At 48.1% G+C, this 26,677-nt stretch overlaps 1 protein-coding gene across 3 annotated transcripts in view; it reads left to right on the forward strand.

The window, feature by feature from the left end:
- The window catches only part of ABCA4 (ATP binding cassette subfamily A member 4), a 1,046,570-nt gene that overhangs the window by 563,799 nt on the left and 456,094 nt on the right, over positions 1-26,677 (forward strand). For all 3 annotated transcript variants that reach the window (XM_069231419.1, XM_069231421.1, XM_069231420.1), the window contains one exon: positions 18,416-18,637. In XM_069231419.1, coding sequence (XP_069087520.1) covers positions 18,416-18,637 — 222 coding nt within the window. The remainder of the gene's footprint in view (positions 1-18,415; positions 18,638-26,677) is intronic.

Raw genomic sequence — 26,677 nt, forward strand, 5'->3', positions numbered from 1 at the left:
CCACCGATCCGGCCACAGCAGGGAGGCAAGGACGCCCCCCGTCGAAATGCTCTGTGTCTCTGGCCTGCGTCACGCACCCCGGCCCTCTCGCCAGACACCCGAGCTGAGAGAAGGAGCAGCCACCGGCCCCCAGGCCACGCCGTACCGCACCACCAGGCCCCGCTCCGGTGAGCTGGGAAGAAACGCTCCAAGCGGCCCACCACAGGGCCCGCTGCCGAAATCAGGTCAGGCACCAGGGTCCTAAATGAGCAGCAGCGCTAATCTAGCGCTCGATCCGCCGCTCTGCCAGGATAAATATACAAAACACGCCCTAAGCCTGGCAGAGCCACGCCCCCTTTGTTTTCTGACCATTTTTAATATACTAATAATTAGTCTTTTATTCACTATTAATGTAATAAAGAATGTAGCACAAAAACCTGGAAGAACAAATTTGCTGGGAGCTGAGGCATAATAATTGTTTTCATTGTACTTTGTGTCCATGTGTGCATGTGAAAGTGCATTTGTATGAGATAGAGTGTGTGAGCATGTGTGTGTGTTAAAGGGAGAGAAAGGGCGTGACTGGTAGTGAGTGAGAACGAGTGAGACAGACATTAAGGGGCTTATTTATCATCCCCTAGCACCACCTTGCGCCACATTAGCATCATTTTTTTATGCTACTGTGGCCCAACGAGGCCAAAATCCTCACGCCATATTTAAAAGTGGCACAATGCGTGCATTGTGCCACTTTGTAACCCTTTGTGCTACATAATACCTGCAGCAGGCATAATGTATGCAAAGGGGGCGTTCCCCCATTTGGTGGGCCGAACAAATGGTGCAAGGAAATCTAACAGATTTCCTTACCCAATTGTTTATGGTACTTTTAACGCCTGCTAAGAGTAGGCGTTAAAAGGGGTCTTCCATTATTCATAATGGGCCCTATGTACTTTGCAGGAGTAGCGCCAATATTTTGGCACTACTCCTGCATACTACATCGATAGTGTCAATAAAAATGACGCTATTGCCCCCTACCCTGCGCCATGGTGCGCCGAAACTTAGATACGTGCACACATGGTGGCGGTAGGGGGGACCTAAGGGGCGCAGAGAAAGTGGTGCTGCACTAGGTGCAGCACCACTTTCCTTAAATAAGCCCCTAAGTGAATTAGAGTGAGTGAGCATTAGTGAGGGTGAGCATGAAGTGAGGGTGAGTTAGTGAGAATGAATAAGAATGAGTCTGTAGACAGAGTGTGAGACTGTTAATGAAATAGAAATGAGTGACAGTGAGTGATGTAACTGTGTGAATGAATGCTTCATAGTGAGATTAAATAAATGAGAGTTAGACTGAATGTGAGTGAGAATGAGTGCAGATGAATGAGAATGAGTGAATTAGTGTGAGAACATATGGGACTGAGTGAGAAAGAATGAATGAGTCCAAGGGAATGTGTGATAATTTATGAGTGTATCCAAGTGAAAATGATAATGAGAGTGAATGAGTTAGCGAATGTGAGTATAAACGAGAATATGGTGTTGGTCCTTTCATTTTGAAGGTAATTAATTATTGTTCATAGAGACCTCCGGCAAAATGCTTGTGGTAGCATAATAGAAACAATTCTCAGAATAATACTGGGGCTAACCTGCTAGTGTTATAATTGGCATATGGGGACATCCATAGAAAAATGCTGCTGCTGGAGTACTGGAGGAAATTCTTGGCACAGGGTGTACATTGTAAAATACTAGCACTGACTAATGGTAATTCCTGGCTTAATAGAGGACAACCATAGCGTCCTGTGGGGAGGGCACCATGGCCAAAATCTGGTCCTAACATACAGGAGGTCATTTTTGACATACGGGGTCACCCCTAGTATATGGACTGCACTAATGGAAAAATTGTGGCTGTGGCATATTGTATGGTGTTTTTGGCCTAAGAAGCATATGGGGAGGGGCATCTTAGGGCATTACATTTAGGTTTTGTAAAATAAATAATTTCAGCAGTGCAGTGCATATTCTTTTAATTAAATAAAACGTAACAAACACATTTTTTATACAAGCTACTGCATTGTTTCATTATTGTTAATACAAGAAAATTATGTGTGAAAAAACCTTAACCTCTGTGAGTTGCACAAGTGATAGTGCCTTGCAAATGACCAGGAATCAAAATGCATAGGCAATGGGGAACAACATAGGTTCTATTCAATATAAGGTGTGTACCAATTTCTACATGTAAACTTAAATACTCCTTATGATCTATTAATATATATCCGATTGTACTATACAGTGGGGGTAACATTGAGCCATGACTCTTTGTGGTATAAATAATTTAGGCTCCCAGTACTGTTCAGTTTTCTTTAGCACTATATTCTCTTCAGACATAACACATCATTTTTATATAATAAAAAGAGAAAGGAGTAGTGTTCCCAAGGTATACCATATATGTACCCTAAAGACTGTGGCCTCACTTCCTGTAAAGATCCAAATTCAAAAGTCATGATGATGTCACTTCCTGTGATGTTATTAAGGTCAAGGGTGTGTGATGTCTGTGCATTCCCTTTCTACTCTCATTTCATTTTCTCTTAATTTTCCGCCCTCTTACATCCTTTCTAATCCCCCTTCTTTCATTTGTAAATAAGAGCCAGGGGCCAAAATGTATGTTTAGAGGATACTACCCATCAAAGGTCACCTTACAGGCAGTGCCCCTATCCCCCACCCCCAACCACCACCACTCAATGTGGTAATTATCTTTGGTGCTGCAAGTGGTCCAGTTTGAAAGAAGGGAAAGGAGTAGAGAATGTGAAAGGATTACCTTCTTAGTGTATGTAAGTAAACACACAGATTAAATTAATTGTCAAGTATATGTTACAACAAATGCTGTTTTTTTACCAAATCCAGCACTGCCATTAGGAATCAGTGGCATACATTATGATTTAATAAACTGCAGGTAGTTTTGAAGGTTATGTAGTTTAATGCATTCACTGCAGTGATTGCTCTGTAACCCAGAAGAAAAGTAACAACCATCCTTTGGGGTCGGTAAAAGGATTAACATAACGCCACAGCATCACAGGAATTGTAATGTGTGGGTGTATTGATTATGAAGGTGGCTACGGTTATTAAAATGGCTATGATGCAGGTAAGATGTGATGAAGGGTTTCAACTATTTGTACATGGCACCAACATATGAGGTGTTAAATTTACTCCACCCTAATGGATGATTAAGCACAATTAGCAGTGACCAAACCTACATTCAGCCAAACAGATCACCAGGCAAATGAAACAGTGCAGAGGGTTTAGCACCTGCTGCTGACATTTGCTTGTAACCTGCAAGCCCCAGCTACGAATTTCAGTGGTCCATTCAACTTCCACGGTGAACTGCTATTCTGCAAAATTAACACTTCCAATACTAATTTTCAGATAATGTACCATGCATTGCCTTTTTTGGACCAAGTCCAAATTGTTCTTCTGGTGATGAGACAGCAGTTAGGTGTTACCAGGCCCATACATTTCACTCCCTACTCACAGACCTTACTTGCAATGTTTTTAACTTTACCCATCTCTGAAAATCTTGTGATTGACAGAACATTCAAACAGTTGTAAAATGTGACTGCACTTCTGGATGTTACTCATCTGAGTATTTTGTACCAGTGCTGTGTTGTTTTTCAGCTGTTACGTAGAAGAAAAGGCACACGGTCCTATGTCGCCAAGATACACCTATGCTAGGAACTAAAATCATTTCTTATTGCTTGTCCAACTTTTTAAAACATCGTTTTGGTGCAATACATATAGCAACTGCTTAAGAACACTGTCAGTATTTTGAGGACAAGTGTTAACAGGCTAAAAGAATAAACAGAACAGCAAAAGGCAGCAATCTGCCTGGTACACATTTCGCTGGGCCTGTTCATATATGAAACAGAGAGAGCCTGCTCAAAACTTGAGATGAACTGGTTACTGAAAGAAGGTAAAATAGGTACCCGGGGCAAGGAATTACCGTGCACCACCCTCAAACTGGTCTGCGTACTGGAATAAAACCCAGAGCAACCCCACGGCTAGAGGAACACGGTTATGTGTCTATTCTATACAAAATGTGGGCTCCAGGCACACCAGGGGACGTCTGATGCTTGGTATGAACAGTCTGGATACGCAGCCGACTCCATGTGAATGAGAGCACAAGGCTCCATTTCTGGCATTTCCGCTGTTTTCTGATCTGCTAAATGAATTGGATCAACCTAGGTTTATTATATAACTGCATTAGGTTGTTCAGTGAAGGCCCAGGACTGCAGCTTGACGTCCCTGGTGACATGGAGTCATCTGGTAACCTTATTTACCCATGAACATAAAGACAGTAACAAAGACCCCATCAGGAGTATGATCTGAATTGGCAGAGATACTATTCTGAGTACTTGAAATTTCTGGCAGACAATCAAACAGAAGAATTAAGAAATAAGTTTATCCGGCGGACCAGCACATCAGAAAAAATAAGGATTTCTAAAATGAAAGCCCAGGAAGCATGGTGTCCGCGGTATCATGGAGTCATCTGGTAACCGTACTAAGAAAAAAACATACATCTGTTTTTAATAATAAGGCTAGTTGGTACTTAGCCTTTTTCACCACTAAAGAGCAAAAGTACATACAGCTTACTTAAGGATGTTTTTATCGCATGTTTAAATGTGTCCAATTTGAATATTTGCACTGGGAATGCCTGGCGCCAGTTAAACAAATTAAGCAACCCCTAAAAATTAAGTTATTGTCCTGAATGTTTGGAAGGGGGGGGCGAGGGGGCAGGGTCATACAAACTCACGGTATTGTAAGTCCAGTTCACCAAATAACAAACGTATCTCGAAAAGGCATTCACGTATTTTTAATTGCTTCTGTCCATCCCAGCAAACTGAAGACTAACCAATAACATCAATGCAAAGTGTCTAAAGCAAAAATGTGAGATTATTGGCTTTAGTGGCAAGCACATAAACTAAAGAACCCATGTTTTCAATCAGGAAATTGAAAAGGGAGATGGCCCATGCACATGTATGCCCATTCAACAAAATGCAGGGAATAATAGAATTAGCATCATACACCCTTTGACCACTGACCTTTGGGCCCACGTATACCGCCAGCAACACCAACTTATTTGCTTCTCGGTAGGGACTGAAAGCACAGGAAGAAAACAAGGCTCTGAAGTATCCAATATAGCCTTAGAACCCGCTGTAGCGGGCTCTACCGGCTATTAAAGGCCCGCTCCCGGCGTTACATGCCCGAGCCGAAGGCGAGGGCATTTAACAAGGGAGAGGGACTTTAATAGCCGGTAGAGCCCGCTACAGCGGGTTCTAAGGCTATTAGAACATTCTGCCACTCAAGGCAGAATGTTCTATTAAAAAAAAAAATGTTCACGGAGCCCGAGGGGATTAAAATCCCCTCGGGCTCCATGAGGCTTTGTTCACAGCTGTTGCTGTGAACAAAGCGAACATTGGAATGTTGGCGCTGCGGGCTTTTACCGGCCAGTAAAAGCCCGCAGCACTCCATTGTTTTCAATGGAGCTACCAACATTCCAATGTTCTAATTTAATTTAAGTTCTTGCTGCTGCCTTCCTAGCTTCTGGAATGTAGTATGAGCAGTGTCAAAAAGCAAGGTTGGCAGCACTTATCCATGTGTGCCCCTATCTGTGATGTCCATGCACCTGCAATAAATATGGGCCACATCGAAAATTAACATAAGGATGCAATTAGTAATGCGGAAGGTTGCGTGCTACACACTTCATACATTGAAACAATGAAATACTTGTTTCTTCATGGAAATATATCTGCATGTAAAGGAAGCTGCAGACCTCACTCCATCTGGGCCAAGACATAAGAGGTTCCCTATCCATAAATATGCATGGCACTGTAGCCCAGTGTTGGACTTGGCCCTCTCTGCAGGCTCACCCCTAAACCTTTCGCCTTTTACCCTCCACTTTTTGCTGAATTCGTTTTTGTTGGCCTTTCCTACTGCTAACTAGTGCTAATGTGCTTGTGCTCACTCCCCTAAAATGGCTGGATTGGCATTTACCTAATTGACTTTCTAAGTTCCTTTTAGTGTGGTATACCATATATACAAGCCCTGTAAATTGAATGCTACCAGTGGGCCTGCACCACTTATTATGCCACCCACTTAAGAAGCACTGTAAAACATTGTCCCAGACATGCCATTGCAGCCTAAATGCAGCATTACGTTGCGTTGATGACTTAGCATTTAAACCCCCTTGTCAAGCCTTCAACTGCTCGTTTATTACATATAAGTTGCCCTGAGGGATACCCTAGGTAGCCCATAGGGTAGGGTATTCTGTAATTAAAAGGTTGGACATGTACTTTATAGTTTTAGTGACCTGGTAGTGAAACAAACCCACGGTTAATGCGAAGCTCCAACCCGCCCTTCTGTGAAGCCCAGCCTGCTCTTCTCGCCACCCCAAAGGCTGCCTACGACGCTCTTCTTGCTCCTCGTGACCCTCTTCAACGTGAACGGCACCCTTGGCACAAAGCTTGAGAAAAAAACCTTCAGCAGGACTAATCTGGGACTGTATCCAACCTACAGTCTATTGTGATCTGCTTGAGCTTTGGACTTTGACCTGGTGCATCGTGACCAGATAGCCTTGGCTGGCGCTTTCTGCTTTTAGGTGCTATTTTTCAGTTAATTCTTCAAGAATGTATAACTTCGGTTCTACTGATTGCACTCTTGCCATTTTGGTGTCAAGTAATTTGTGTGATACATAAATTCTTTACACGTTGCTTCTAAGTTAAGACTGACTGCCTTTTGTGCCAAGCTACCCAGATTTAAGCAAAGGTTAATTTAATGTCTTTTTGTGGTTCACCCTGCAAGGGACTGTGGCTGTTGCTTGACCAGGGCTAACACTTCCGCCAACCAACAACCCAATTTCTCAGACCCAGCATTGACGTTTTGAATAGAATCTGTCTGTGCTTGTAGTAGCCAGCAAGCCTGCCTTCTGGTCAACACAGCAGCAGCCAATCCAGACTGGTATTAAAACCAGCCCTCTAGCATGAAAACTGGTCCTCACAGGCCAAACCGCCCAGGAAAATGCCAGTGACTGGTTGTGCCATGGTGGTGATGACCGAGTGCATGGCACATGTTTGGTACCAGGCATGCATTTCAATAAAACAACGACATTACAAACAATCTGTACCATAGACTCATTCTTTCGATTGGTATCAGGGTTGGTGTGTATTTTGATAGAAATGTCCCTCACATGGTGATGGACGTGTACCCCTGCCCTGAGTGCCCCAGTTGCAACTATGTCTTGATACCTGGTGCTGATTTTTGTTGTCATAGGTGAACACTAATCATATGTGTGCCATGACGTAGGACTGTCTCACAGAGTGCGGTCTTGTTGCCCAAAGCGCCACCCTTATAGTGGTGAAAGGATACTTGCTTTGGCAGGATTTAAGCAGCATGAATGCAGTGGTGGCAGCATACCATGTAGTGATCAGTAGAAGTGAGCAGGTCCTTTTTACTTGTGTCACTGGAGTGAGACCTACAGGCCAGCGACAGCCTGCAGGTCATAAATATGGAGGTGTACAATAGTGCCCAACTCACCATATCTGCGGCTGCCCTCGGCGTCCACTGAACAGGAATGAAAGGACTTCCTTCCTACTTAGTGGAACGGGATTCCGACCAATCCTGGAGCTGCTCTCATGCTGTTTTCAGCATGAGAGCAGTTCCAGGATTGGTGGGAGCAGGCTAATCCAGCGCTCATTATGAGGCTGGTTGCTAGGTTTACAGTGCGCATGTCGGGCTGGCTGTAGCTAGACAGCCGACCAATCCGACATGTGTACTGTGTGGGGCAGACGTCATCCTGCAATTGCAGAATGCAAGCACACATCCCTGCCCTCACACTCGTGCTGTACACAACGGGAGTGTGAGGGCAAAATAAAATGCCATTAATTATGCCATTTTATTTATTTGTTTGCCTGCTGCGCTCGCAGCAGGTGGCACATCGCTCCTCTGCTCCTTAGGAAGAACCGCTCCTACTACAGGCTCACCCATGTAAAGTTTTGTTGCTGTGTGCTCAACTTGGACCACATCAAGTTAGCATTTAGTTCTGTGCACTGTGCGTTGCATGTGTGTTGTATGCATGTTCTGGCTGTAAGTGTGCCTGTGTATGGCACAACCCATGGAAGATTCTGGGTTCCGTTTTAGGAGACCCAGGGCTGATCAGAGGTGCATGAGGAGGTAGAGACATCACCCTGGACAGATTTGTGAATTGCTGCATTCCTGTGAGCTGAATGGGACACCTACTGTAGAAGGGAGAGTCAGGCTATCCTGCACACTACTAAGCATCCTTTTTGATTCGAAGAGAGATCACTGGAAGGGGCCTAGGGCACATCTCAGAAAGATGGGGCTGATAAGAGAAACATAAAGAGTAGAGTTGAGGACCCGGGGTAACCTTTTGATACAAATTTCACTGTGGCATACATCCAGGTGTGAATTCTTTAGTCTCTTGCATGGGCTGTGTTGTGGGGCTGTCAGATTTGGAATCACTCCTGCTTTGGGACTGTTTTTTGGAGGAAGGGCAGAACAGAGAAGAAGGCGGGTCAAAAGGATCACAAACTTAGGGACATGGATTGGTGCATGTTGGCCGAAAAAGTGACATATGAAAGGTGTGGATGTCTGAAGAAATGGACTAAGATTTGTAACTTTTAAGCCATGTCAAGCTATGATACTATGGGGGTCATTCTGACCCTGGCGGTCATGGACCGCCAGGGCCAACGACCGCGGAAGCACCGCCAACAGGCTGGCGGTGCTTCTGGGGCCATTCTGACCGCGGCGGTACAGCCGCGGTCAGAAAAGGGGAAACCGGCGGTTTCCTGCCAGTTTCCCGCGGCCCCAGGGAATCCTCCACGGCGGCGCTGCAAGCAGCACCGCCATGGGGATTCCGACCCCCTTCCCGCCATCCTGTTTCTGGCGGTTTTCACCGCCAGAAACAGGATGGCGGGAATGGGTGTCGTGGGGCCCCTGAGGGCCCCTGCAGTGCCCCTGCCACTGGCAGGGGCACTGCAGGGGCCCCCTAACAGGGCCCCATTAAGATTTTCAGTGTCTGCTTGGCAGACACTGAAAATCGCGACGGGTGCAACTGCACCCGTCGCACACCAGCAACTCTGCCGGCTCCATTCGGAGCCGGCTTTCTCGTTGCTGGGGCTTTCCCGCTGGGCGGGCGGGCGGCCTTTTGGCGGTCGCCCAGCGGAAAAGTCAGAATGACCGCCGCGGTCTTTTGACCGCGGTACGGTCTTCTGGCGGTTCCCGCCAGGCGGGCGGCTTCCGCCGCCCGCGGGGGTCAGAATGACCGCCTAGGTGACCTATTTGTCTGCTCATTGTTTGCTTTGTTTCTAATAAAAAACTCTTTAAAAAAAACTTGAAAGACTCAGACCCTAAATCACATTTTGTGTCTGGAAATGGACAATAAAAAGGGGAGCTCGAGGCCCATTAATTGTCAACTGTCAAACAGGTAGAATGGTTCTGCAAGGAGAAGAAGTTCTACTAGACTTCAGCCTCTGACCAGGGCTAGGGGGTAAGGCCTGCCAGTCTCCCATCTGGGTGAGGGTAAATCACCCTTGGAAAATCTGAGAACACCTGCTCCTGGAGCTTGGATTACCAGTGCCTCCCTGCTTGCTAAAATCAGTGAACCCTGTAAAGGAAGAGGAGAATGCTGAAGTGAGCGAGGTCTAGTGATGGCTCCTAGTGAGAAGGATGCCTTTAGCAAAGTGTGAGGAGATAGCTACTGCACTGACCAGATTGTTGCCCATAAACAGATTTAAGTGTTCAACCACGTATGCCAGAAGGGGCCACTGTGAAGTTTTTCATGGCGATGGGGCCATCGCCCATGTGTGGTGTGCAAGTCAGTCAGCCGCAGTGAAGTTTACTGTGATGATCTGGCTGTTGCTCATTTACAGTGTGTAAGTCGGCAATCCTGTATGCAAAAGGGGGCTGCTGTGAAGTTTGCTGTGACAAACAGGCCATGGTTGTGTGCGGTGTGTAAATCTGTTACCCTGTATTTGAGAGGGGGCCGTTGTGAGGTTTGCCTTGCTGATCAGGCCATTGTCCAAGTGAGTTTTGTAGCTTGGTGATCTCGTATGCTAGAGGCGGGTCACCATGAAGAGGATCCTGCTGCTGAGCCCAAGTGAGGAGCAGGTATGGTGCTCCTAAATGCCAGGGGAAGCATAGAAACAAGACAAGGATCATAGCCTGTTTTTTTTTATTTATTTTTTATTAAATTTTAAATAAACATACAACAACAGAGTCCCATGAGCAGTGCAAATACGTCCATAAATAATCCCGGCTGTGTCTAATCATCAAATGTCTCTCAACCAGCCAACAATAAGATATAGCAGGGGAAATAACCCCCATGGTTCTCAATACATCAGGTTCCATCAGAAGCATCAGGTACTAGCCATTGGGATTTACATTAGAAACACGCCTCAGAAATAGAGGCAGAATGCTACCGCACTCACAGGACTGAAAAGAACAGATTTGCAACCAGCAGAAGAGAAAAAGGGGCGGCAGAGAGGAACACAGGCAGCACAGTCATCTATCACAGCAAACATCCATGGCGCTGACGAGCGGCAGCTCAAAGCTGATCCACCATGCATGTGGCCAATCAAAATAAACACACAACATTTCGTTAATGGGACTCCAAAAAGGAGCGCAGAGGTGCCCAGATGTCTCTTGGGTGAGAGCTCTCAGGGACCAGTTCCCAAAAAGTAGTTAATTGCTCCTGGCAGAACGCAGCATCTCGCAGCCAGTCAGACCCATGCGGGGCCCGGCCACGCCCCCAGCACATCGCCACTCTGTGCTTGGCCAAAAGCAGCAGCAGGCCCACCAGTCTCCGCAAAGCCGACGGCACTCCGTCCACCAGTCCAGGCAGCGCCAGCGTAGGAGAAAGGGGCAGATCTAAGCCAGTCATCTCCGCAATCACATGCATCACTTCCAGCCAAAAGTCACGCACTTCCCCGCAATGCCATGCTAAGTGCATAAAATCAGCATCTGGGGCGCGACACCTTTCACAATTAGCATCCACGTGCAGCCCCATAGCATAGAGACCTCGAGGGGTGTAATATAAACGATGTATGAATTTAAAATGAATAAGCCGCAGCCGATAGTTCGGGGACAGTGGTCTCATATGCGCACAACATTTCTTCCATGCTTCTTCAGAAATGGCCTCCCGCCATCTATTTCCCACTTAGCTTTTGCAGACATGGTAATGTCACTCTGCTGTCCCTGCAAGCAGCCATACAGCTTGGTAATCAGTTTACGCAGTGACTGTACACACCACAACACCTCCAGCGCCTGACAAATCATCGGGGTAGCCGGGAGGCCCGTAAATCGCACACGGAGCATCGCACTAACACGCAAAACATATAACCGGTGCAATGCGTTATCACCCCACATCCCCAAGCGCCGTCTCCGGGGAGATCAGCCGCCGCCTCACAAACCAGTCTCCTAAAGAAGATAGGCCTGATCCAACAAGGAAGTCCCGCAGCCGCACATCCCGGGACATCCTCTCATCGGCGACATCAAGCACCGTCATCGCAGGAGCAAAAGGTTCGCACCCCCCAGATCGGCGCAACAAAGCCATCCAGGCTCTGGAAGTACACGCCACTGTATCCACACTGCGAGGCCTGGGTTGAGACAAGCCCCCAAGAGTCCGAGGCAGCCAGTCCGGCCAAACCGCATCACTCTCAGGCGTGAGATGCGGCAAGTTAACGCACAGGGCGAATCCAGTAATATGCAAAGTGGGCCTGCGCGCAGTGATAGTAAAGCTCCAAATCAGGAGCAGCAAGGCCACCCAATTCATAGGGCAGCGTCAGCTTCTCCCAAGCAATCCTGAGCTGCCCACCCGCCCAGACCAGTCGTATCAAAGCCGAGCGGAGGCGCCGCAAGAAACCAGTAGTGATTACAAAAGGGAGATTCACATAGATACAGAAATTTAGGCAGCACGATCATCTTAGCAATTGCAATGCGCCCTATAAGTGACAGCGGCAGCGAACGCCACACCTCAATCCTGTCTTCCAGCCAGGCCACAAGTCTGCCATAATTAGCCAACTAAAGCGTGTCAACGTTGCAGCTCAGCCAGATTCCTAAATATCTAACCGGACCACTCGCCCACTCAATAGGATACCAAGACGAAAAGCTCGCCATCCCTGCAGTAAGAGGCAGCACAACCGACTTAGACCAGTTGATCACTATACCTCAGAAGGCGCCAAACCGAAAGATCTCATTAAGCAGAACATCTAAATTCGTACCCGGTTCTCGAATACACAACGCAATGTCGTCAGCATACATCGAAATCAGTATAGGCCGCTGCCGGAACGGCAACCCTCTTTTATTATGGTGTTGTTGCAGAAAGGACGCAAGCGGCTCCATCGCTATAACAAAAAGTAGCGACACAGAGGGCATCCCTGACGGGTCCCCCGGGCCACCGGAAAGGGGTCAGATATACTGCCATTCAGCCGCAATCGGGGATCGGGATCAATATACAGCAATCAAATCAATTTCACGAATCGCGCGCTCAGGCCCACCCTGCCAAGCAGCGCAAATAAATATTTCCATGCCAGTGAGTGGAACGCCTTTGTAGCATCCAGAAACACTGCCTCCTCCTCCTCCTCCTTAACGAGCATTCCCACGACCACGAAAAACGTTCGCAGATTATGCGTCGTCGACGGCCCGGGCACAAATCCAGACTGGTCAGGTAGCACCAACCTCGGCATCAACGGCTGCAATCGCGCTGCAATCATTTTGGCCAGAATTTTATTATCTATGTTAATCATAGAGAGCGGGCGATACAAATCACAGCTAAATGGGTCCTTGCTGGGCTTAAAGATTGTGACAATCAGCGCCTCCCGAAGGGAGACAGGAAGAATCCCAGTCTCCATCGCCTCAGCATAAACCTCGAGTAGTTGAGGAGCTAGAATATCCGAGTATTCCTTGTAGAATGCAGGAGTCAGTCCATCCAGTCCGGGAGACTTATCACCCGGCAAGCCTCTAATTACTGCCTTCACCTCCTCCACAGAGAAAGGTGTGTCAAAATAAGCTCTATGCGCATCATCAGACCAGGGCAAGCTGATCTCGGAAAAATAATCCTGCACAGCCTCACCGTTCAGCTCATGGGGTGCGGAATACAAATCCGTAAAGAATTTAGTAAAAACCTTCATAACTCCATCCGTTCCCACCACGCGCTCACCCTCCAACCCATCTATTTCGGTGATATAACTGCTGGCCCAGGGCTTACGTAGCATATTCGCCAGCGTGCGTCCGGCCCTATCACCCTCGCCATAGTACCTCACCCTGGCGTACTTTCCCAAAAAACAAACTTCCCGCAAAGAGGCTTCCTCGTACAGAGACACCGCACTCCGCAGCGCTGCCAACGTGTCGCCAGACTACTCTTTCACTAGTTTAGTCTCCAGCTCCACTATCCGTGCTTCCAAATCAGCCAGCTCCCGCCGCAGCGACCGTAGCACCCCATGCTGCTTCGAGAGACACACTCCACAGATGACCACCTTAAAGGACTCCCATAACATTGCGGCTGAGCTCACCGACCCACTGTTCTCGTCAAAATATTGAGTAATAGCCTCACGAACCTCCTCGCGAAATGCCGCATCCCGGCGCGCCCCCTGAGGTAGGCGCCAAGTAAAGGCGGCACCCGGGCCCCAGGCACCGCCAACTCCAACTTGACCGGGGAGTGGTCTGACAAGGTGCGGGCCATATGCTCCACCGAACGTGTCCAAAGTTCCACATCTCGCGTGCCCAGCCAGCGGTCTGTACGGGACCAGCTGTTATGCACATAGTTGACACATGTGCCTTCCCTCTTATCCCCATGTTTCACCGTCCATATATCAACCAAGGCGCCGTCAGCCATGACAGTCGCCAGAGCCTTGGCAGCAGCAGAGTGTCGCGCCCTGGACAAACTTTCCCGATCCCTCTCCGGATCCAGTACCACATTAAAATCTCCTCCCCAAATCACAGTGCCACCACCCATCGAGTCGACCAGGTGCCAGACCTCGCAGAAGAATTCAGGGTCGTCAACATTGGGGCCATAGACCGAGACAAGTCTGCAAGGCCTATCCAGTAGCGTTCGACTCAACAGAACATAACGTCCATTCGGATCCACTATTACCCACTGGGTGCGCCATTGCAGTCCCTTACGCAGCAGAATCGCCACTCCCCTTGCATAACGCGAAAACACCACGCCGTGACATTCACCAATCCATCCAGCTTTCAAGCGATTCAGCGTAGCCGCCACCAAGTGAGTCTCCTGCAGCATACATATATCTATATTCTGGTTCTTAGCATAAGCAGACATGAGCCGCACCTTGCGTCCATCATTCAAGCCATGCACATTCCAGGTAAGACAACGAATCGACGTCACCCTTCCCAGCACCATCGAAGCATCCAAGTCAAAGCTCCATACCACCATGCCATCCCCTCAATCCCGTCAACCACTCGTATACAGAGTAAGTAGAAGAGAAAGGACAAAGAGACAAAAAGAAAACAAATTGTGAACAAACCCACCCCCCACCCACGCAGACCCCCCAAACGGGTCAAATCTAGGATCCACCCCCCCGACCCACAATAAACCAACCAAAAACTCATAACATAAAAACAGGACTCATCCAAGGGCCGTAGGGCTAGCCCCCCAACCCGCCATCCAAACAAGGACAGGGGAGGGAGGGCAAAGGGCCCGAAAACAGATATAATGTCAGAGCGGCAAATAAGAAAAAGGGTACTGTTACAGCACTCCCTTGTAGTCATCTAGACCAACTGATCCACCGGCACCCATGGCCATTTAATCGTTGTTACTTAGGACTGCACGTTCAGCTCCAGGATCAACCGCACTCACAGTCACAGACCTTCGGGGAATTGTTTTAACAAATTTAGCCGCCAACTTCGGATCCGTAAAGAAATGCAGTGTGCCGCCATGCTGTACTTGGAGCTTCGCAGGATAAATAAGAGAAAATCTAGCATCAGTCAAACTAAGAGAGCGTTTAATTGGCAGGAAGGCCTTACGCGCTGCCTGCACGCTGCGGGTATAGTCCGGAAAAAAGTTCAGCTCAGAGTTCTTATACATCCCTGGGGCGTCTTTCCCTGGCCAGCCGAAGCACAGCATCACTGTCATGGTAGTTCAACAGGTGGATAATAATGGGCTACGGCGGGGTCCCAGGTGTAGGCCGAGGCCCGAGCGACCTGTGGGCTCTCCCCACCACCAGCTACCGGGAAAGCTCTCCAGGAAAGAGTTCAGCAAGCATTTGCTCCACAAAGTCCTCCATCCTGCCCATATCCGTGGATTCCAGAAGACCAATCATTCTGATGTTATTGCGGCGCGACCGTGCCTCCAAATCTTCATTTATATTGCGTATCACCTCCAGCACCCGTTCCGTCCGCAACAATTGTTCTCGTTCTCCTTGCCGTTGACCCTCCAACTCTGAAGTGCGCATCTCCAACTGGTCAAAGCGAGAATCATGATCATCTACCCTGGCCTTAATGCGGTCTATTTGCTCAGTCAAGTGATCAAGTTTAGCATCTATGCCAGCCAAACTGTTTTTAAGGTCCAGGGACATCGCCTTGACCGATGTGTCCGATGGCCCTTCCTCTGCCGGCATATCCCCTGACTGAGAGACAGAGACACCTCCCTTCTTCCGACCTCCGTCAAAGGAGATCTTCGCCTGCCTCTGCTCCGCCTTTCCTATACTGACAGCCGCAATACCTCACAAAAGGAGACTCACCGCCAATTCCTGAAGAAGCGCAGCCAGCACACTAGGATCTCACAGGTGATAGCACCTCAAGGTGAAATATCCAACCGTGGCTCAGTATTCTCAGGTAGTGGGCCTCTCATCCGTGACCTCCGGGCCTAGCACACCGCAGAAAGCAGCAGCCCACCGCCGAACAGCCAGCGAGCGGAAAGGGCAGGCCTCCAATCAGTCCTCCACAGTACTCAGACTGTCACCGCCGGCTCCCAAATGGCCTCCAAATGTCTCCCAAATAGATCCCCAATGGCTCCCCAGTCCGATCCGACCGGCAATGGAGCCGCCCAATGGGCTCTCTTCCCAAGCGCCGCCACCGGTGAGGCCAAAGCGGATTCTGAGCCTAAATGCGAGGGCCGTGTCCAGCATCCCCTCGCATCGTCGGAGGCCTCGCCCAGCACCCAAATCTGGGGTAACCGTCCCAGCCAGCGCTCCCCGCAGAATAGATAGACCGGGGGCCGCCCGACTCGCCGGCACCAAGGGCAGGTGGGCGCCGCAATCCACGGGGCACGGCCCCGCAGCAAGATCGCCCCCGCTCCGACCACCACCAACTCGCAGCCAGCGGGGTCACCCCATCCGCAGGCTTCGCCTGGGTCTAGCAGGCGGCCCTGCAGAGGGACACCTCCAGTCGCTGCAGGCCGAGCACAGGCCCGAGCCAGCCCCCCGACTCCATGCAGCCAGGCCACCAAAAGCTCCCACCGGCCTCGGCGCAGCAAGGACCGTGAGCACCAGCACCCACGAGGGCTCACCCAGCCGGGGGAGCGAAGAAACAGCCGCTCCAACAGGAGAAGTGGAAGGATTAGGCCTGAAGCCTGGCAGAGCCTCACAAAGTGATGGCCATCTTGCCGGCAGGCTAGCCACGCCCCAAGGATCATAGCCTGGTTTATGCCATTGTCACAAGGAGAGGCCACCGAGGTAACCCATGCGGGCCAGAGCCCCGACTAAGGATCAGAACCAGAAGCCACTGAACTCCCCCACCTAAGGGGAAGACCAAAAGAAACTTACCGTTGCATCGGAGGAGTGTCAAGGACACGCATTATCAGCCCTTTCAGAGCCGCGTGGGTGAAACTCTCCAGAAGCAGATTCTGCAGCCACTGAGCCTGCGAGAGGGATGCTTTCGAGGACTCCAGTCGATTAGTTGTTCCTGGCACCTGTAAGACTGCGTGAGTGGCCAGAAAATTGACTGGAAAATTGCTGGTCAGACAGCACTTCTATGCTGGAACACTTTTGAGTTTTCTAACAGAGCTTGAGTGGAACTCCTGTGACTCGTACTGCTATGGGGGCTAACCTATAGGTTGCCTATAGTAAATGGGGGATAACCACTCCCACTGGTGAGAGGATTTACACAAGAACCCTGACCTCAGGGGGCTATGAGTAGTGTTTGTGTGTGCCGCATTTCACCTTGTGGTCATATATAAATACTCTGTTTGTCATAAACGAAAGTATTTGAATGGACAATAACCTATTGCTGCTATTAAACAAATTTTAATTTGTGTGCCTTTTTTCACCCCTCCTGTGGCCACCTCTCCTGAGAGAAGCCTTGGACTGCTCAACCCCCGCTATCACTCCAGAGTCGAGTGCTAATGGGGTACTTGACCCTGTTGCTCAGGACCCATAGTAAGTCAGGCCTCTAGACATCAGGAGTAAAAGGTCTCATCCCCATGGTTGGACCCAGAAGCTCCTGCTTCCCTAATGGCCCCCTGAAAATGGTTTTGACAGTATATTAATTAAATGATTTGTACACTTTTAAAACATTTACAAGTTTGTAATCAATCCCAATGGAGAAAAAACACATTTTTCACTTCCTTTAAATTCTATATTTTGTTTGGAATTATTTCTTTAGTAAAAAGAGGTATGAAGGGGTCAAAAATTGAATTGGGGCAGGAAAACACAAACAAGTGAGACTAAAACAAATGGTGAGAAAAGATAAGTGGATCTTTTGATAAAAGCAAAAATGGGTAAGTGGCAAGTTGGTATTTTAGATTGAAAATCAGTTTTAGGATGCATCTTTTCATTTCTAGATAAAAGTAAATATGTTTTGGAGTAAAAAATTACAATCTCGTATTAATTTAAGTAGTATATAATTTAGGGTAAGACAATACTTTTGGAATTGAAAATGTAGCATGAATAAAAATGGAAGTCAGCCTGAAAAAATATTTGAGAACTATATTAATACAAAACTAAAATAATTATGGCGATAAAACAAATTGGAATTGAAAATTGATATTTAGCTAGCGATTAACGTGGTGTTGGGTGAAACAATATTAATCTGAAAGTGAGCAGAAAGTGAACAGAATTGAACGTTGCCAAAACACATTAGTATTTTATTTAGAATCTAAAACAGAAAAGATTGATGACCAAATAACGTTGCTTTCAATTAAAAATAAAATAAATAAAGGTACAGAGGATTTTCTTTGCAGGGAATTATCAGTGAAAATCCTCCCTTTTAAACATTGGTTCACGTCCCACCTCCGAGGAGAATAATCTCAGGCTTTTCTTCGGGCATCCTGTCAAAAGAAAAGAAAAAATCCTTGGCAGTTACTACTTCCGAATGTGACTGTCTAAATCTTTTGTTACTAGTCCTGTGTGTGGCTCTCCGGATTTTGTATTCGTTTGTGGAAACTCAGAGGAGCACTTGATCTCACCACCATTTCGTATGTCTTGTGTTGCAGGGTGGGGGGGTGCTCCACTACAGCAACCCACTTATTCTCTACCTGTTTTTGATGGCCTTCACCACGGCAACCATCATGCAGGGGTTCCTGATGAGCGTCTTCTTCTCCAAGGCCAACCTGGCGGCTGCCTGCAGCGGGGTCATTTACTTCACCCTCTACCTGCCACACATTCTCTGCTTTGCCTGGCAAGATCGCATGACATTCAAACTCAAAACCATTATGGTAAGAGGCTTTTCCATTCCACTTTGTCAATGTTGTATTCCTATTTGTTCATTTATAATGTAAAATTCCCTAAATTATGCACAATCATATAGAATAAACTTACTGTAGCTGTACTATATCTATCACTTATCTTCAAGTTTCTCTGCATCACCTGGATAAGGCCTATGACCACTTCCTCAGTGAGGTCACACTGCCTTCTCATTTTCTAAGATTGCTCACTTGGCCTACACACTTGTGGTAATTAGGAACCTATGGTCTTGCACTATGTGATGTCACACCAAGCCTACCGCTTGATCCTCAGTGGTGATCCGATTGTTCTGCAGTGTCATTTTCTATAATGTAACACGGGGCTGGCCTTGCCATTATGTCTCTCTCTGGCACCTGCTTAGTAGACTCAAGGATGAGGGGCTGCTTTCAGATTACTATGGGCTGCCATGACTCAAGCCTGTTCAGATGGCCCCATTCTAGCATAGACTTCCTGCAATGTGGTGCTGGCTCGTTTGCCAGGACTGATTTTGGTTTCCAGTCTGACCATGTGTAACACTCAACATGCAGCATCCTTCACTGATGTCGCACTATCTTGCAGCCTCGTTTTCTGTGATGTAAAACTCAGTCTGCTTGCTTGTTCACTGATGTCACTCTGAGCATGCATCCTCATCCCTTTCTGATGCCTCACTCATCCTGCGGACTCACCCTGTGTGATGAAACACTCAGCCTCTAAGCTCATACTAATTAAGGTCACACTGAGCCTATATAACCTCATACTAAATGACGACACACTCACTCTGTACCTCGTACTAAATGATATCACACTCTGCCTGTGGCCAGGGGTTCACTGAACCTATTGGAAAGCTTGCTACAAGCTGGCATATAGTATATCAAACATGGATCTGGAGGTGAGGTAGATCATCATTTAGTTAAAAAAACTATAATTCATGTACCATTTGATTGTCACATATGTTTTTTATTTTTGTGCGTGTCCAACTTCATGACTTCTCCAAATTTTGCTGTTTTTCTTTTGGACAGATATAATCCGTCTCCAAACATTAAAATGTAACTTTTCACTCACAACCAACATGCAGTCTTCAAATCTTCATTTGTGTTTTTTCAGACCCAGAGAAACTTAGGCTGTCATTTAAAGATAGGTAGGCAGGTCACCAAGAAGCAGGCATGGCAGAGACCCAATCTCCTCCTGCCCCCCGGCACCCAACCAGCTGTATTTCGACTTAATAAATGCACCAGTAGGCTAAATATAAAAATAGCCCCAGGTGTGCAGGGTGTTTCCTCATTTCACCATAGAGAAGCTCTTTTTCTTTTCCCCAGTGTGGTAGGATCCACCATGCCTCACATAGTACTCCTGAAACATTCCAAGACTCGTCGTTAGTAGGGCTGGACTTTAAACATGCTCAAACTCGTGGCCGTATGGTGTAAGGTTTCCAACAGCGGAACTAAGTGAGGGTCTGTCTTCGGAAATATAGCCGATGCCCACTTCAAAATGCGGTAGGTGGACTGCCAGTCTGATGAGGCACGGCACTTGTTGATTTATGGCGAATCTCCCACTCCAACATATACTTAATTGATCCTCTTAGGGCCAGATTTACAAGGGCCTTGTTCCTCCTTGAGCCACACCAGCGTAATTTTTTTAACTCTAATGTGGCATTAAGGAGGCCATTTCCCCACGCCATATGTACAAAGTGGCACAATGCTAGCATTGCGTCACTTTGTTACCCCTTCCACCACATTATACCTGTGCCAGGTATATTGTATGCAAAGGAGGCATTCCCATGCAGAAAGGCTGCAAAAAATGGAACAGTGAAATATACAAGAATGCTTCCATTTTCTTACGATAATGGCATTACTCCTAGTCCTACTCCCTCGCCTTCCTTTTAACCAATGAGGCCTCCCGCCTCCCCCCTAGACCCTCCCTTCCCCTTTCAAAACCCCCCCCCAACCTTATCCCCTCCTGTACAAAAACCAAGCCCAAACTGCAACTCGGACCGTCCGTACCGGGAGGGTGGGAGGGAACGGAAAAGGAAGGCGAGGGAGTAGGACTAGGAGTAATGCCATTATCGTAAGAAAATGGAAGCATTACCTCCCGTCCCTCCCTCGCCTTCCTTTTAACCAATGAGACATAGCAAGAAAACACACAGGAGACGGACATCGAGTTGCAAGACCTTTATTTAATATCCCGCACCAAGATCATCCCAAACATTATCTCATAGAGGATAAGACCCGGTGACCTAACACCGACTCCAAACTACCCAAGTCCGACAGCCTATAATGACGCACAAACGTCGAAGGAGAAACCCAAGTGGCGGCCCTGCAAATTTCCACCACAGAAGTCCCCTGAAGCTCCGCCACCGTAGCCGCCATGCCTCTGTTAGATCTCCCCTGGATCCCTTGAGGAGGAACCACCTCTTTCAAGGAATAGGCCAACAGAATTAAAGATCTAACCCACCGACTTAAGGAAGCCGTGGAAGGTTTCTCACCTTTGCGAGCCGGCCCAAAATTAACAAACAGTGAATCCCCTTTACGAAAAGGAGCCACCACCCGCAGATACTCCAACAAAACCCTGCGTACATCCAACGAATGCAAACGGACCTCCTCCCTTGATGAGGGATTCGGACAAAATGAAGGAAGGATGACCTCCTGCCGGGAATGGAACAAAGAATTGACTTTTGGAATAAAGGAAGGCACCGGAACCAGAACCACCCTATCGGGAAAAATCTTACAAAAAGGAAAGGAACAGGCCAATGCCCCCAATTCCCCCAACCGACGAGCCGAAGTAATGGCTACCAAAAAGAACGTCTTCAAAGATAGATGGCGCAAATCACAGTCCCCCAATGGTTCAAAAGGGGCCTCCGTCAACACATCCAAAACCAAGGACAGATCCCATGAAGGAAAAGAACGTACTGGGCGAGGAAATAAATTAATAAGCCCTTGAAAAAATCTAGGCATCAATCGCCCTTCATCCTGAAGATTACGCCATGGCCCTCTGAATGCCTGAATAGCCGCCCACTGTACCCGAAGAGATGCTACTGATAACCCTAAATGAGCACCGTCCTGCAGGAACTGCATCACCTCAAAGATAGAAGCGCAGGTAGGATCCAACTCACGACTTAAGCACCATGACGAAAACACCTTCCACTGTCTACCATAAGAAAGCAAAGTGGAACGTCTCCTAGAAGCCAGCAAGGTAGAACTCAAAGCCACCGGCACCCCTAGACCTGTCAATCCCCTACGTTCAACTTCCAGGCCGTCAAGTGTAACCTCCTTAATGACCCCAATGGGAGGCAGGGAAACTCCAGGGGAGACGGACAAAGGGGCAGAGGCCACATCCTCCCCTCCGCCATCAGCCTCAACAAAGGGAACCAATTTGCCCTCGGCCAAAGTGGCGCAATTAGGATAACCCTGGACCCCAGATCCCTCACTCGTAACAGAAACGCCCTGAGTAGTTGAAAAGGAGGGAACGCATACAAAAGGCCCTGCGGCCAAGGACATGACATCCCGTCCACCTCCCATGCTTGTGGACACTGAAACCGGGAGCAGAAGCGCTCCACTTTCGCATTCCCTACTGACGCAAACACATCCAGCACTGGAAGAACCCAAAGCCGAAACAGAGACTTCCGGAGAGAGAAAAGTTGAGAGGAAGGAATCACTCTGCTCAGCAGATCCGCCCGAACATTTACCACCCCCCGAATGTACGTAGCCCTGAGAGAAGGAACCCACTCCTGAGCCCACACAAAAATCTCCCTGACTAGATTGAACAGAGCCCTCGACCTGGTCCCCCCTTGCCGATTGACATAAGCCTTGGCCACTAAGTTGTCTGTGCGAACCAGAACCGCCAACCCCCTCAGGGAATCCTGGAAATGGACCAGAGCCAGGAATACTGCCCGCAATTCGCGCCAATTCGATGACCGACTCGCCTCCCGAGGGGACCAAAACCCCTGAATCTGAGCCGACCCCATCAATGCCCCCCAACCGGAGAGGCTGGCATCCGTCGTCACCACCACGGGTCTCAGAGGTGATAAAGAAACCCCTACCCTCATGTGGTCTGCATCCAACCACCATTGCAACTCTCTGTGAATCAATCCGGACCCTGGAACCCTGTCCTTCAGAGAACCGGACCCTGGTGCCCACCTTCTCAAGAACCATGTCATCAAGCACAGGAGATGGAAACGTGCCCAAGGAACCAGAAATATCACCGACGCCAAATGACCCTGCAGACGCAACCACAGAAGAGCTCGGGGAGCAGACAGCAACAATACCTTCTTTACTAAAGCCTGGAGTACACCCAACCTTTTTTCTGACACAGTCACCAACCCTAGAAGAGTCTGAAACCGAGCCCCCAGAAAAACCAGATCCTGGGACGGCACTAAGTCTGACTTCTCCCAATTGATTAAAAACCCGTGGTTTTGCAGGACCCCCAGAACCTGGGCCACCTGCCTCTGCAAAAGGTCTTGTGATTGGGCATGAATCAAAATGTCGTCTAGATAAGGATGCAGAAACACCCCTTCTGAATGAAGCAAAGCCACTAGAGGAGCCAGCACCTTTGTGAAAATTCGAGGAGAAGATTTTAGACCGAAAGGCAGAACGCAAAACTGATAATGGTCCTGACCCACCGCAAACCTCAGGAACTTTTGAGAGGATCTTGCCACAGGCACGTGTAGGTAAGCATCCTGCAGATCCAGTGACACCAGAAAGTCCCCTTGCCTGACCAATGGAAAAATAGTCTGAATGGACAGCATGCGGAAATGCACTGTCCTGATCCAGGTATTCACCTCCTTTAGATTGAGCACCGGTCGAAATCCCCCTGAAACTTTCTGCACAAGAAACAAGACCGAATAAGTGCCCTGACCCCGTTCGTCTAGCGGAACGTGGGAAATGGCCCCCTTGACCAGTAAGTCCCGCACTCCGTCCAATAATGCTTTTCTCCGTGACCCCTCTGTGGGACGTACCCCTGAATCTGGAGGAACCACCACAAAATCTATGACATAACCATTGGTCACAATGTCTAGTACCCAATGATCGTTTACACTGTCCTCCCAAGCTGAAAGAAAGTGACTCAGTCTTCCCCCAACCGGCCCTCTGCCAGGCCCACAGTGATTGTCAGGACCCCTTCTTGAAACCACCCCGGGTCGCAGGAGCAGACTTCTTAGGCGAAAACCGCGGCTGAAAACGCCGTTTCCTAAATGAAAAGGATTTAGCATCCCTAGTAGGAGAAGATCTGGAATGCTTCTTCCACCCTTTACCCGAAGAAGAACCCCCTTTATAAGGTAAGGCATGCTTCCTCTCCTTAAATGCCCTGGAAAGCATGGATGGCAATTGTTCTCCAAACAAGTTACGGCCTTCAAACTGCAGTCTCAACAAGGCCGCCTTTTCCCCTGGATCAGCCTTCCAGGAACACAACCAGAGTGACCTACGAGCCCCAATCAAAGACCCGGATGCCAGAGCCGAAGTACGGACCACATCTGAAGACACATCAGCCAACAATCTGGCCTGCTGCTCCATACCAGCCAGGAGCTCTGAACATTCCGCCCCTTCCTGCACAGCCACCGTCAGTTTATCAAAGTCTTGAACCAATGACTGCGACGCATAAGCAGAATAAATCCCTGCCTTCAGCGCCAGATTCTCCGCAGCAAAAGCCCTCTTAAGACCCGAATCCACTTTACGGTTTGTGGCATCCGTAGGCACACAATCCTCCGGATTGACTGCCGTTTTGCCAATCAGAGTAGCCAAAATAGAGTCCAGGCGTATTGAAGGAGGCAAAACCTCCTCACCCTCAAGTAAGTAAAGTTTCTGAAGGAATCGTGGAACCTGAGCCTTCTCCACATCCTTCCACTCACGAAACACCATATCCTTCACAGGTCCCTGAAAAGGCATGGCAAACTTCGAAGGTGTCTGATATTGAGGAAATAAATGAGAATCCGAGTTTGTAGGTTGAAACACTGGGAAACCCAAATTGTCCCGAACATGTGCAATCACCTCCCACATTTCTTCTCTGGAAACATATTTCCCCCCAGATGACGTCGATGGGGCCTCATCCTCACTCTCCGATGAGGATTTCCTTGCTGCTACCGATGAGTGTGCACGCTTAGACTGACCAGTCCTGGCCACGCCTGCTTGCAGTGCCCTGGTAACAGCTACCTCAATCATATCCTGCACTTCTTCCCTGGACATGAGGGGAGTACCCCTGTCTGGTACCTGTGAGTTCTCAGGAGTAGCAATGCTAGCCTCACCTCCCTCCTCCGAGGAGGAAGAAGAGACAATCCTACGTCTCTTTGCTGGAACTTTAGGCATGATAACCCATCAAATAACACTGACTTTCACCCCCAAAAAACTACCCTATATATAGGCACCTGGTCCTCAACGTCTTCGTAAAATTTCATAAAAACCACGGGCAGAACGCCCGTCCTACCTGACATCTCAAAATTGAAGTCCCTCGGTTCCTCGCGGCTCCGCGGCGCGGAAACCCGGAAACCAACGCCCCAGCCACAGAGGGCCAGCTGACCCCGTCAGCCGGCCCCCAGTACACGCCTCTCGAGCAGCCCTGCTGCTCGTCCAAGACGCGACCCAGCCGTAGCACTCCTCGTGGAGCTCCGCGTCCCGAGGAGTGCCTCCAACTACGACCTCCAGGCCCCGCCGTGCAGGTAAGAAAGGGAAGAAAACCGTCTAGCGTGGGCTAGACAAAAGAACAGGAGGGGATAAGGGTGGGGGGGGTTTTGAAAGGGGAAGGGAGGGTCTAGGGGGAGGCGGGAGGCCTCATTGGTTAAAAGGAAGGCGAGGGAGGGATGGGAGGTAATGCACTGCGACATTTTTTTCCATCATTTTTATTGCGTGCTAGGGGCAGGCATGCTTTGCTGCACTAGCTCCATAATTTATGGTGCTAATCCAACAAAGTGCCACAATAGCTTCATAAATGATGACGCTATTGTGGAAACAAGAGCCATGGTGCGCCATATTGTTAATACGGTGAAACCATGGTGTTGTTAGGTGAGGTAGGGGCAGTGCAAGAAAAGTGGCGCATCGGGACCAATGCAGCACTTTCTTGTATATCTGTCCCTTAGTCTCCAGACATTGGAATCAGTTCTTTGGGCCTAGGTTGAAGCACTCTTAAAATCAAAATCCTGTCTCTTTTTTCTGTTTTAGAAAGTGCACACTCGACCCAAAGATATTGGGGCAGTTTACATTTACAGTTACATTACACAAGGACAGTTTCATTTTTTTTTAAGCACAGGGAGATTGAGTGAGCTGATGCCGAGACTCAAACCTGATTTCCAAGTTCCAAAGTCGGCAGCTGTGGCCATTGCGCCACATGTTGTCTCCATGCTCCTCTTTGCTGAGAATTCTATGATGTGCTCTGACTCCTCTCACCAAGACATAGGAGGCCTCATTTAGTATTTTCAGATGGGTACTCCATCACAAATATGAAGTTCATAATGCACTTTCAATAGGGCGCATGGGATATCCCTCCGACAAATTCTAAATCAATCCCAAAGCATCTTGTTGGCAACATCAATGATGACCTCGTGATCAGAGTATTGGAAAGCTTTGTGTCTGGAACATCCACATTACCCAATCTCCCACTGAAAGATCCTACAAAATGCCACCTGGCCTGGCAGGCCACAAGTGCAGATAAGAGGCAGAACATTCCAGCAATTTTATTTCAGCTTGACTAGAATAAGGTCAGTCAAAGAATCCAATGCGAGGTGCAGTGCATAACTGACCAGGTCTTCCCTTGGTTGGATAGATTGATTTGAGCACTCTATACACAACATGCAACTTGAGGTCATCTTTGAAGCGCTAACTGATATAATGCAGTTTTCAAAAAAGCACAAGGGATCTATAATTTTTTCACTGTAAAGCATAAAACATTTTAACTTGTTGCACACTCCCTACGGTCTTGGTTGGGATTTTTCTACTTCACAGGAGTATATGACAGAAACATTAAACTCGTGCACAAAGATCAGTGGATATATATATATATATATATATATATATATATATATATATATATATATATATGATTACTATTGCTTG

This window comes from Pleurodeles waltl, chromosome 4_2 (genome assembly GCF_031143425.1).
Source record: "Pleurodeles waltl isolate 20211129_DDA chromosome 4_2, aPleWal1.hap1.20221129, whole genome shotgun sequence".
Classification (NCBI taxonomy): domain Eukaryota; kingdom Metazoa; phylum Chordata; class Amphibia; order Caudata; family Salamandridae; genus Pleurodeles; species Pleurodeles waltl.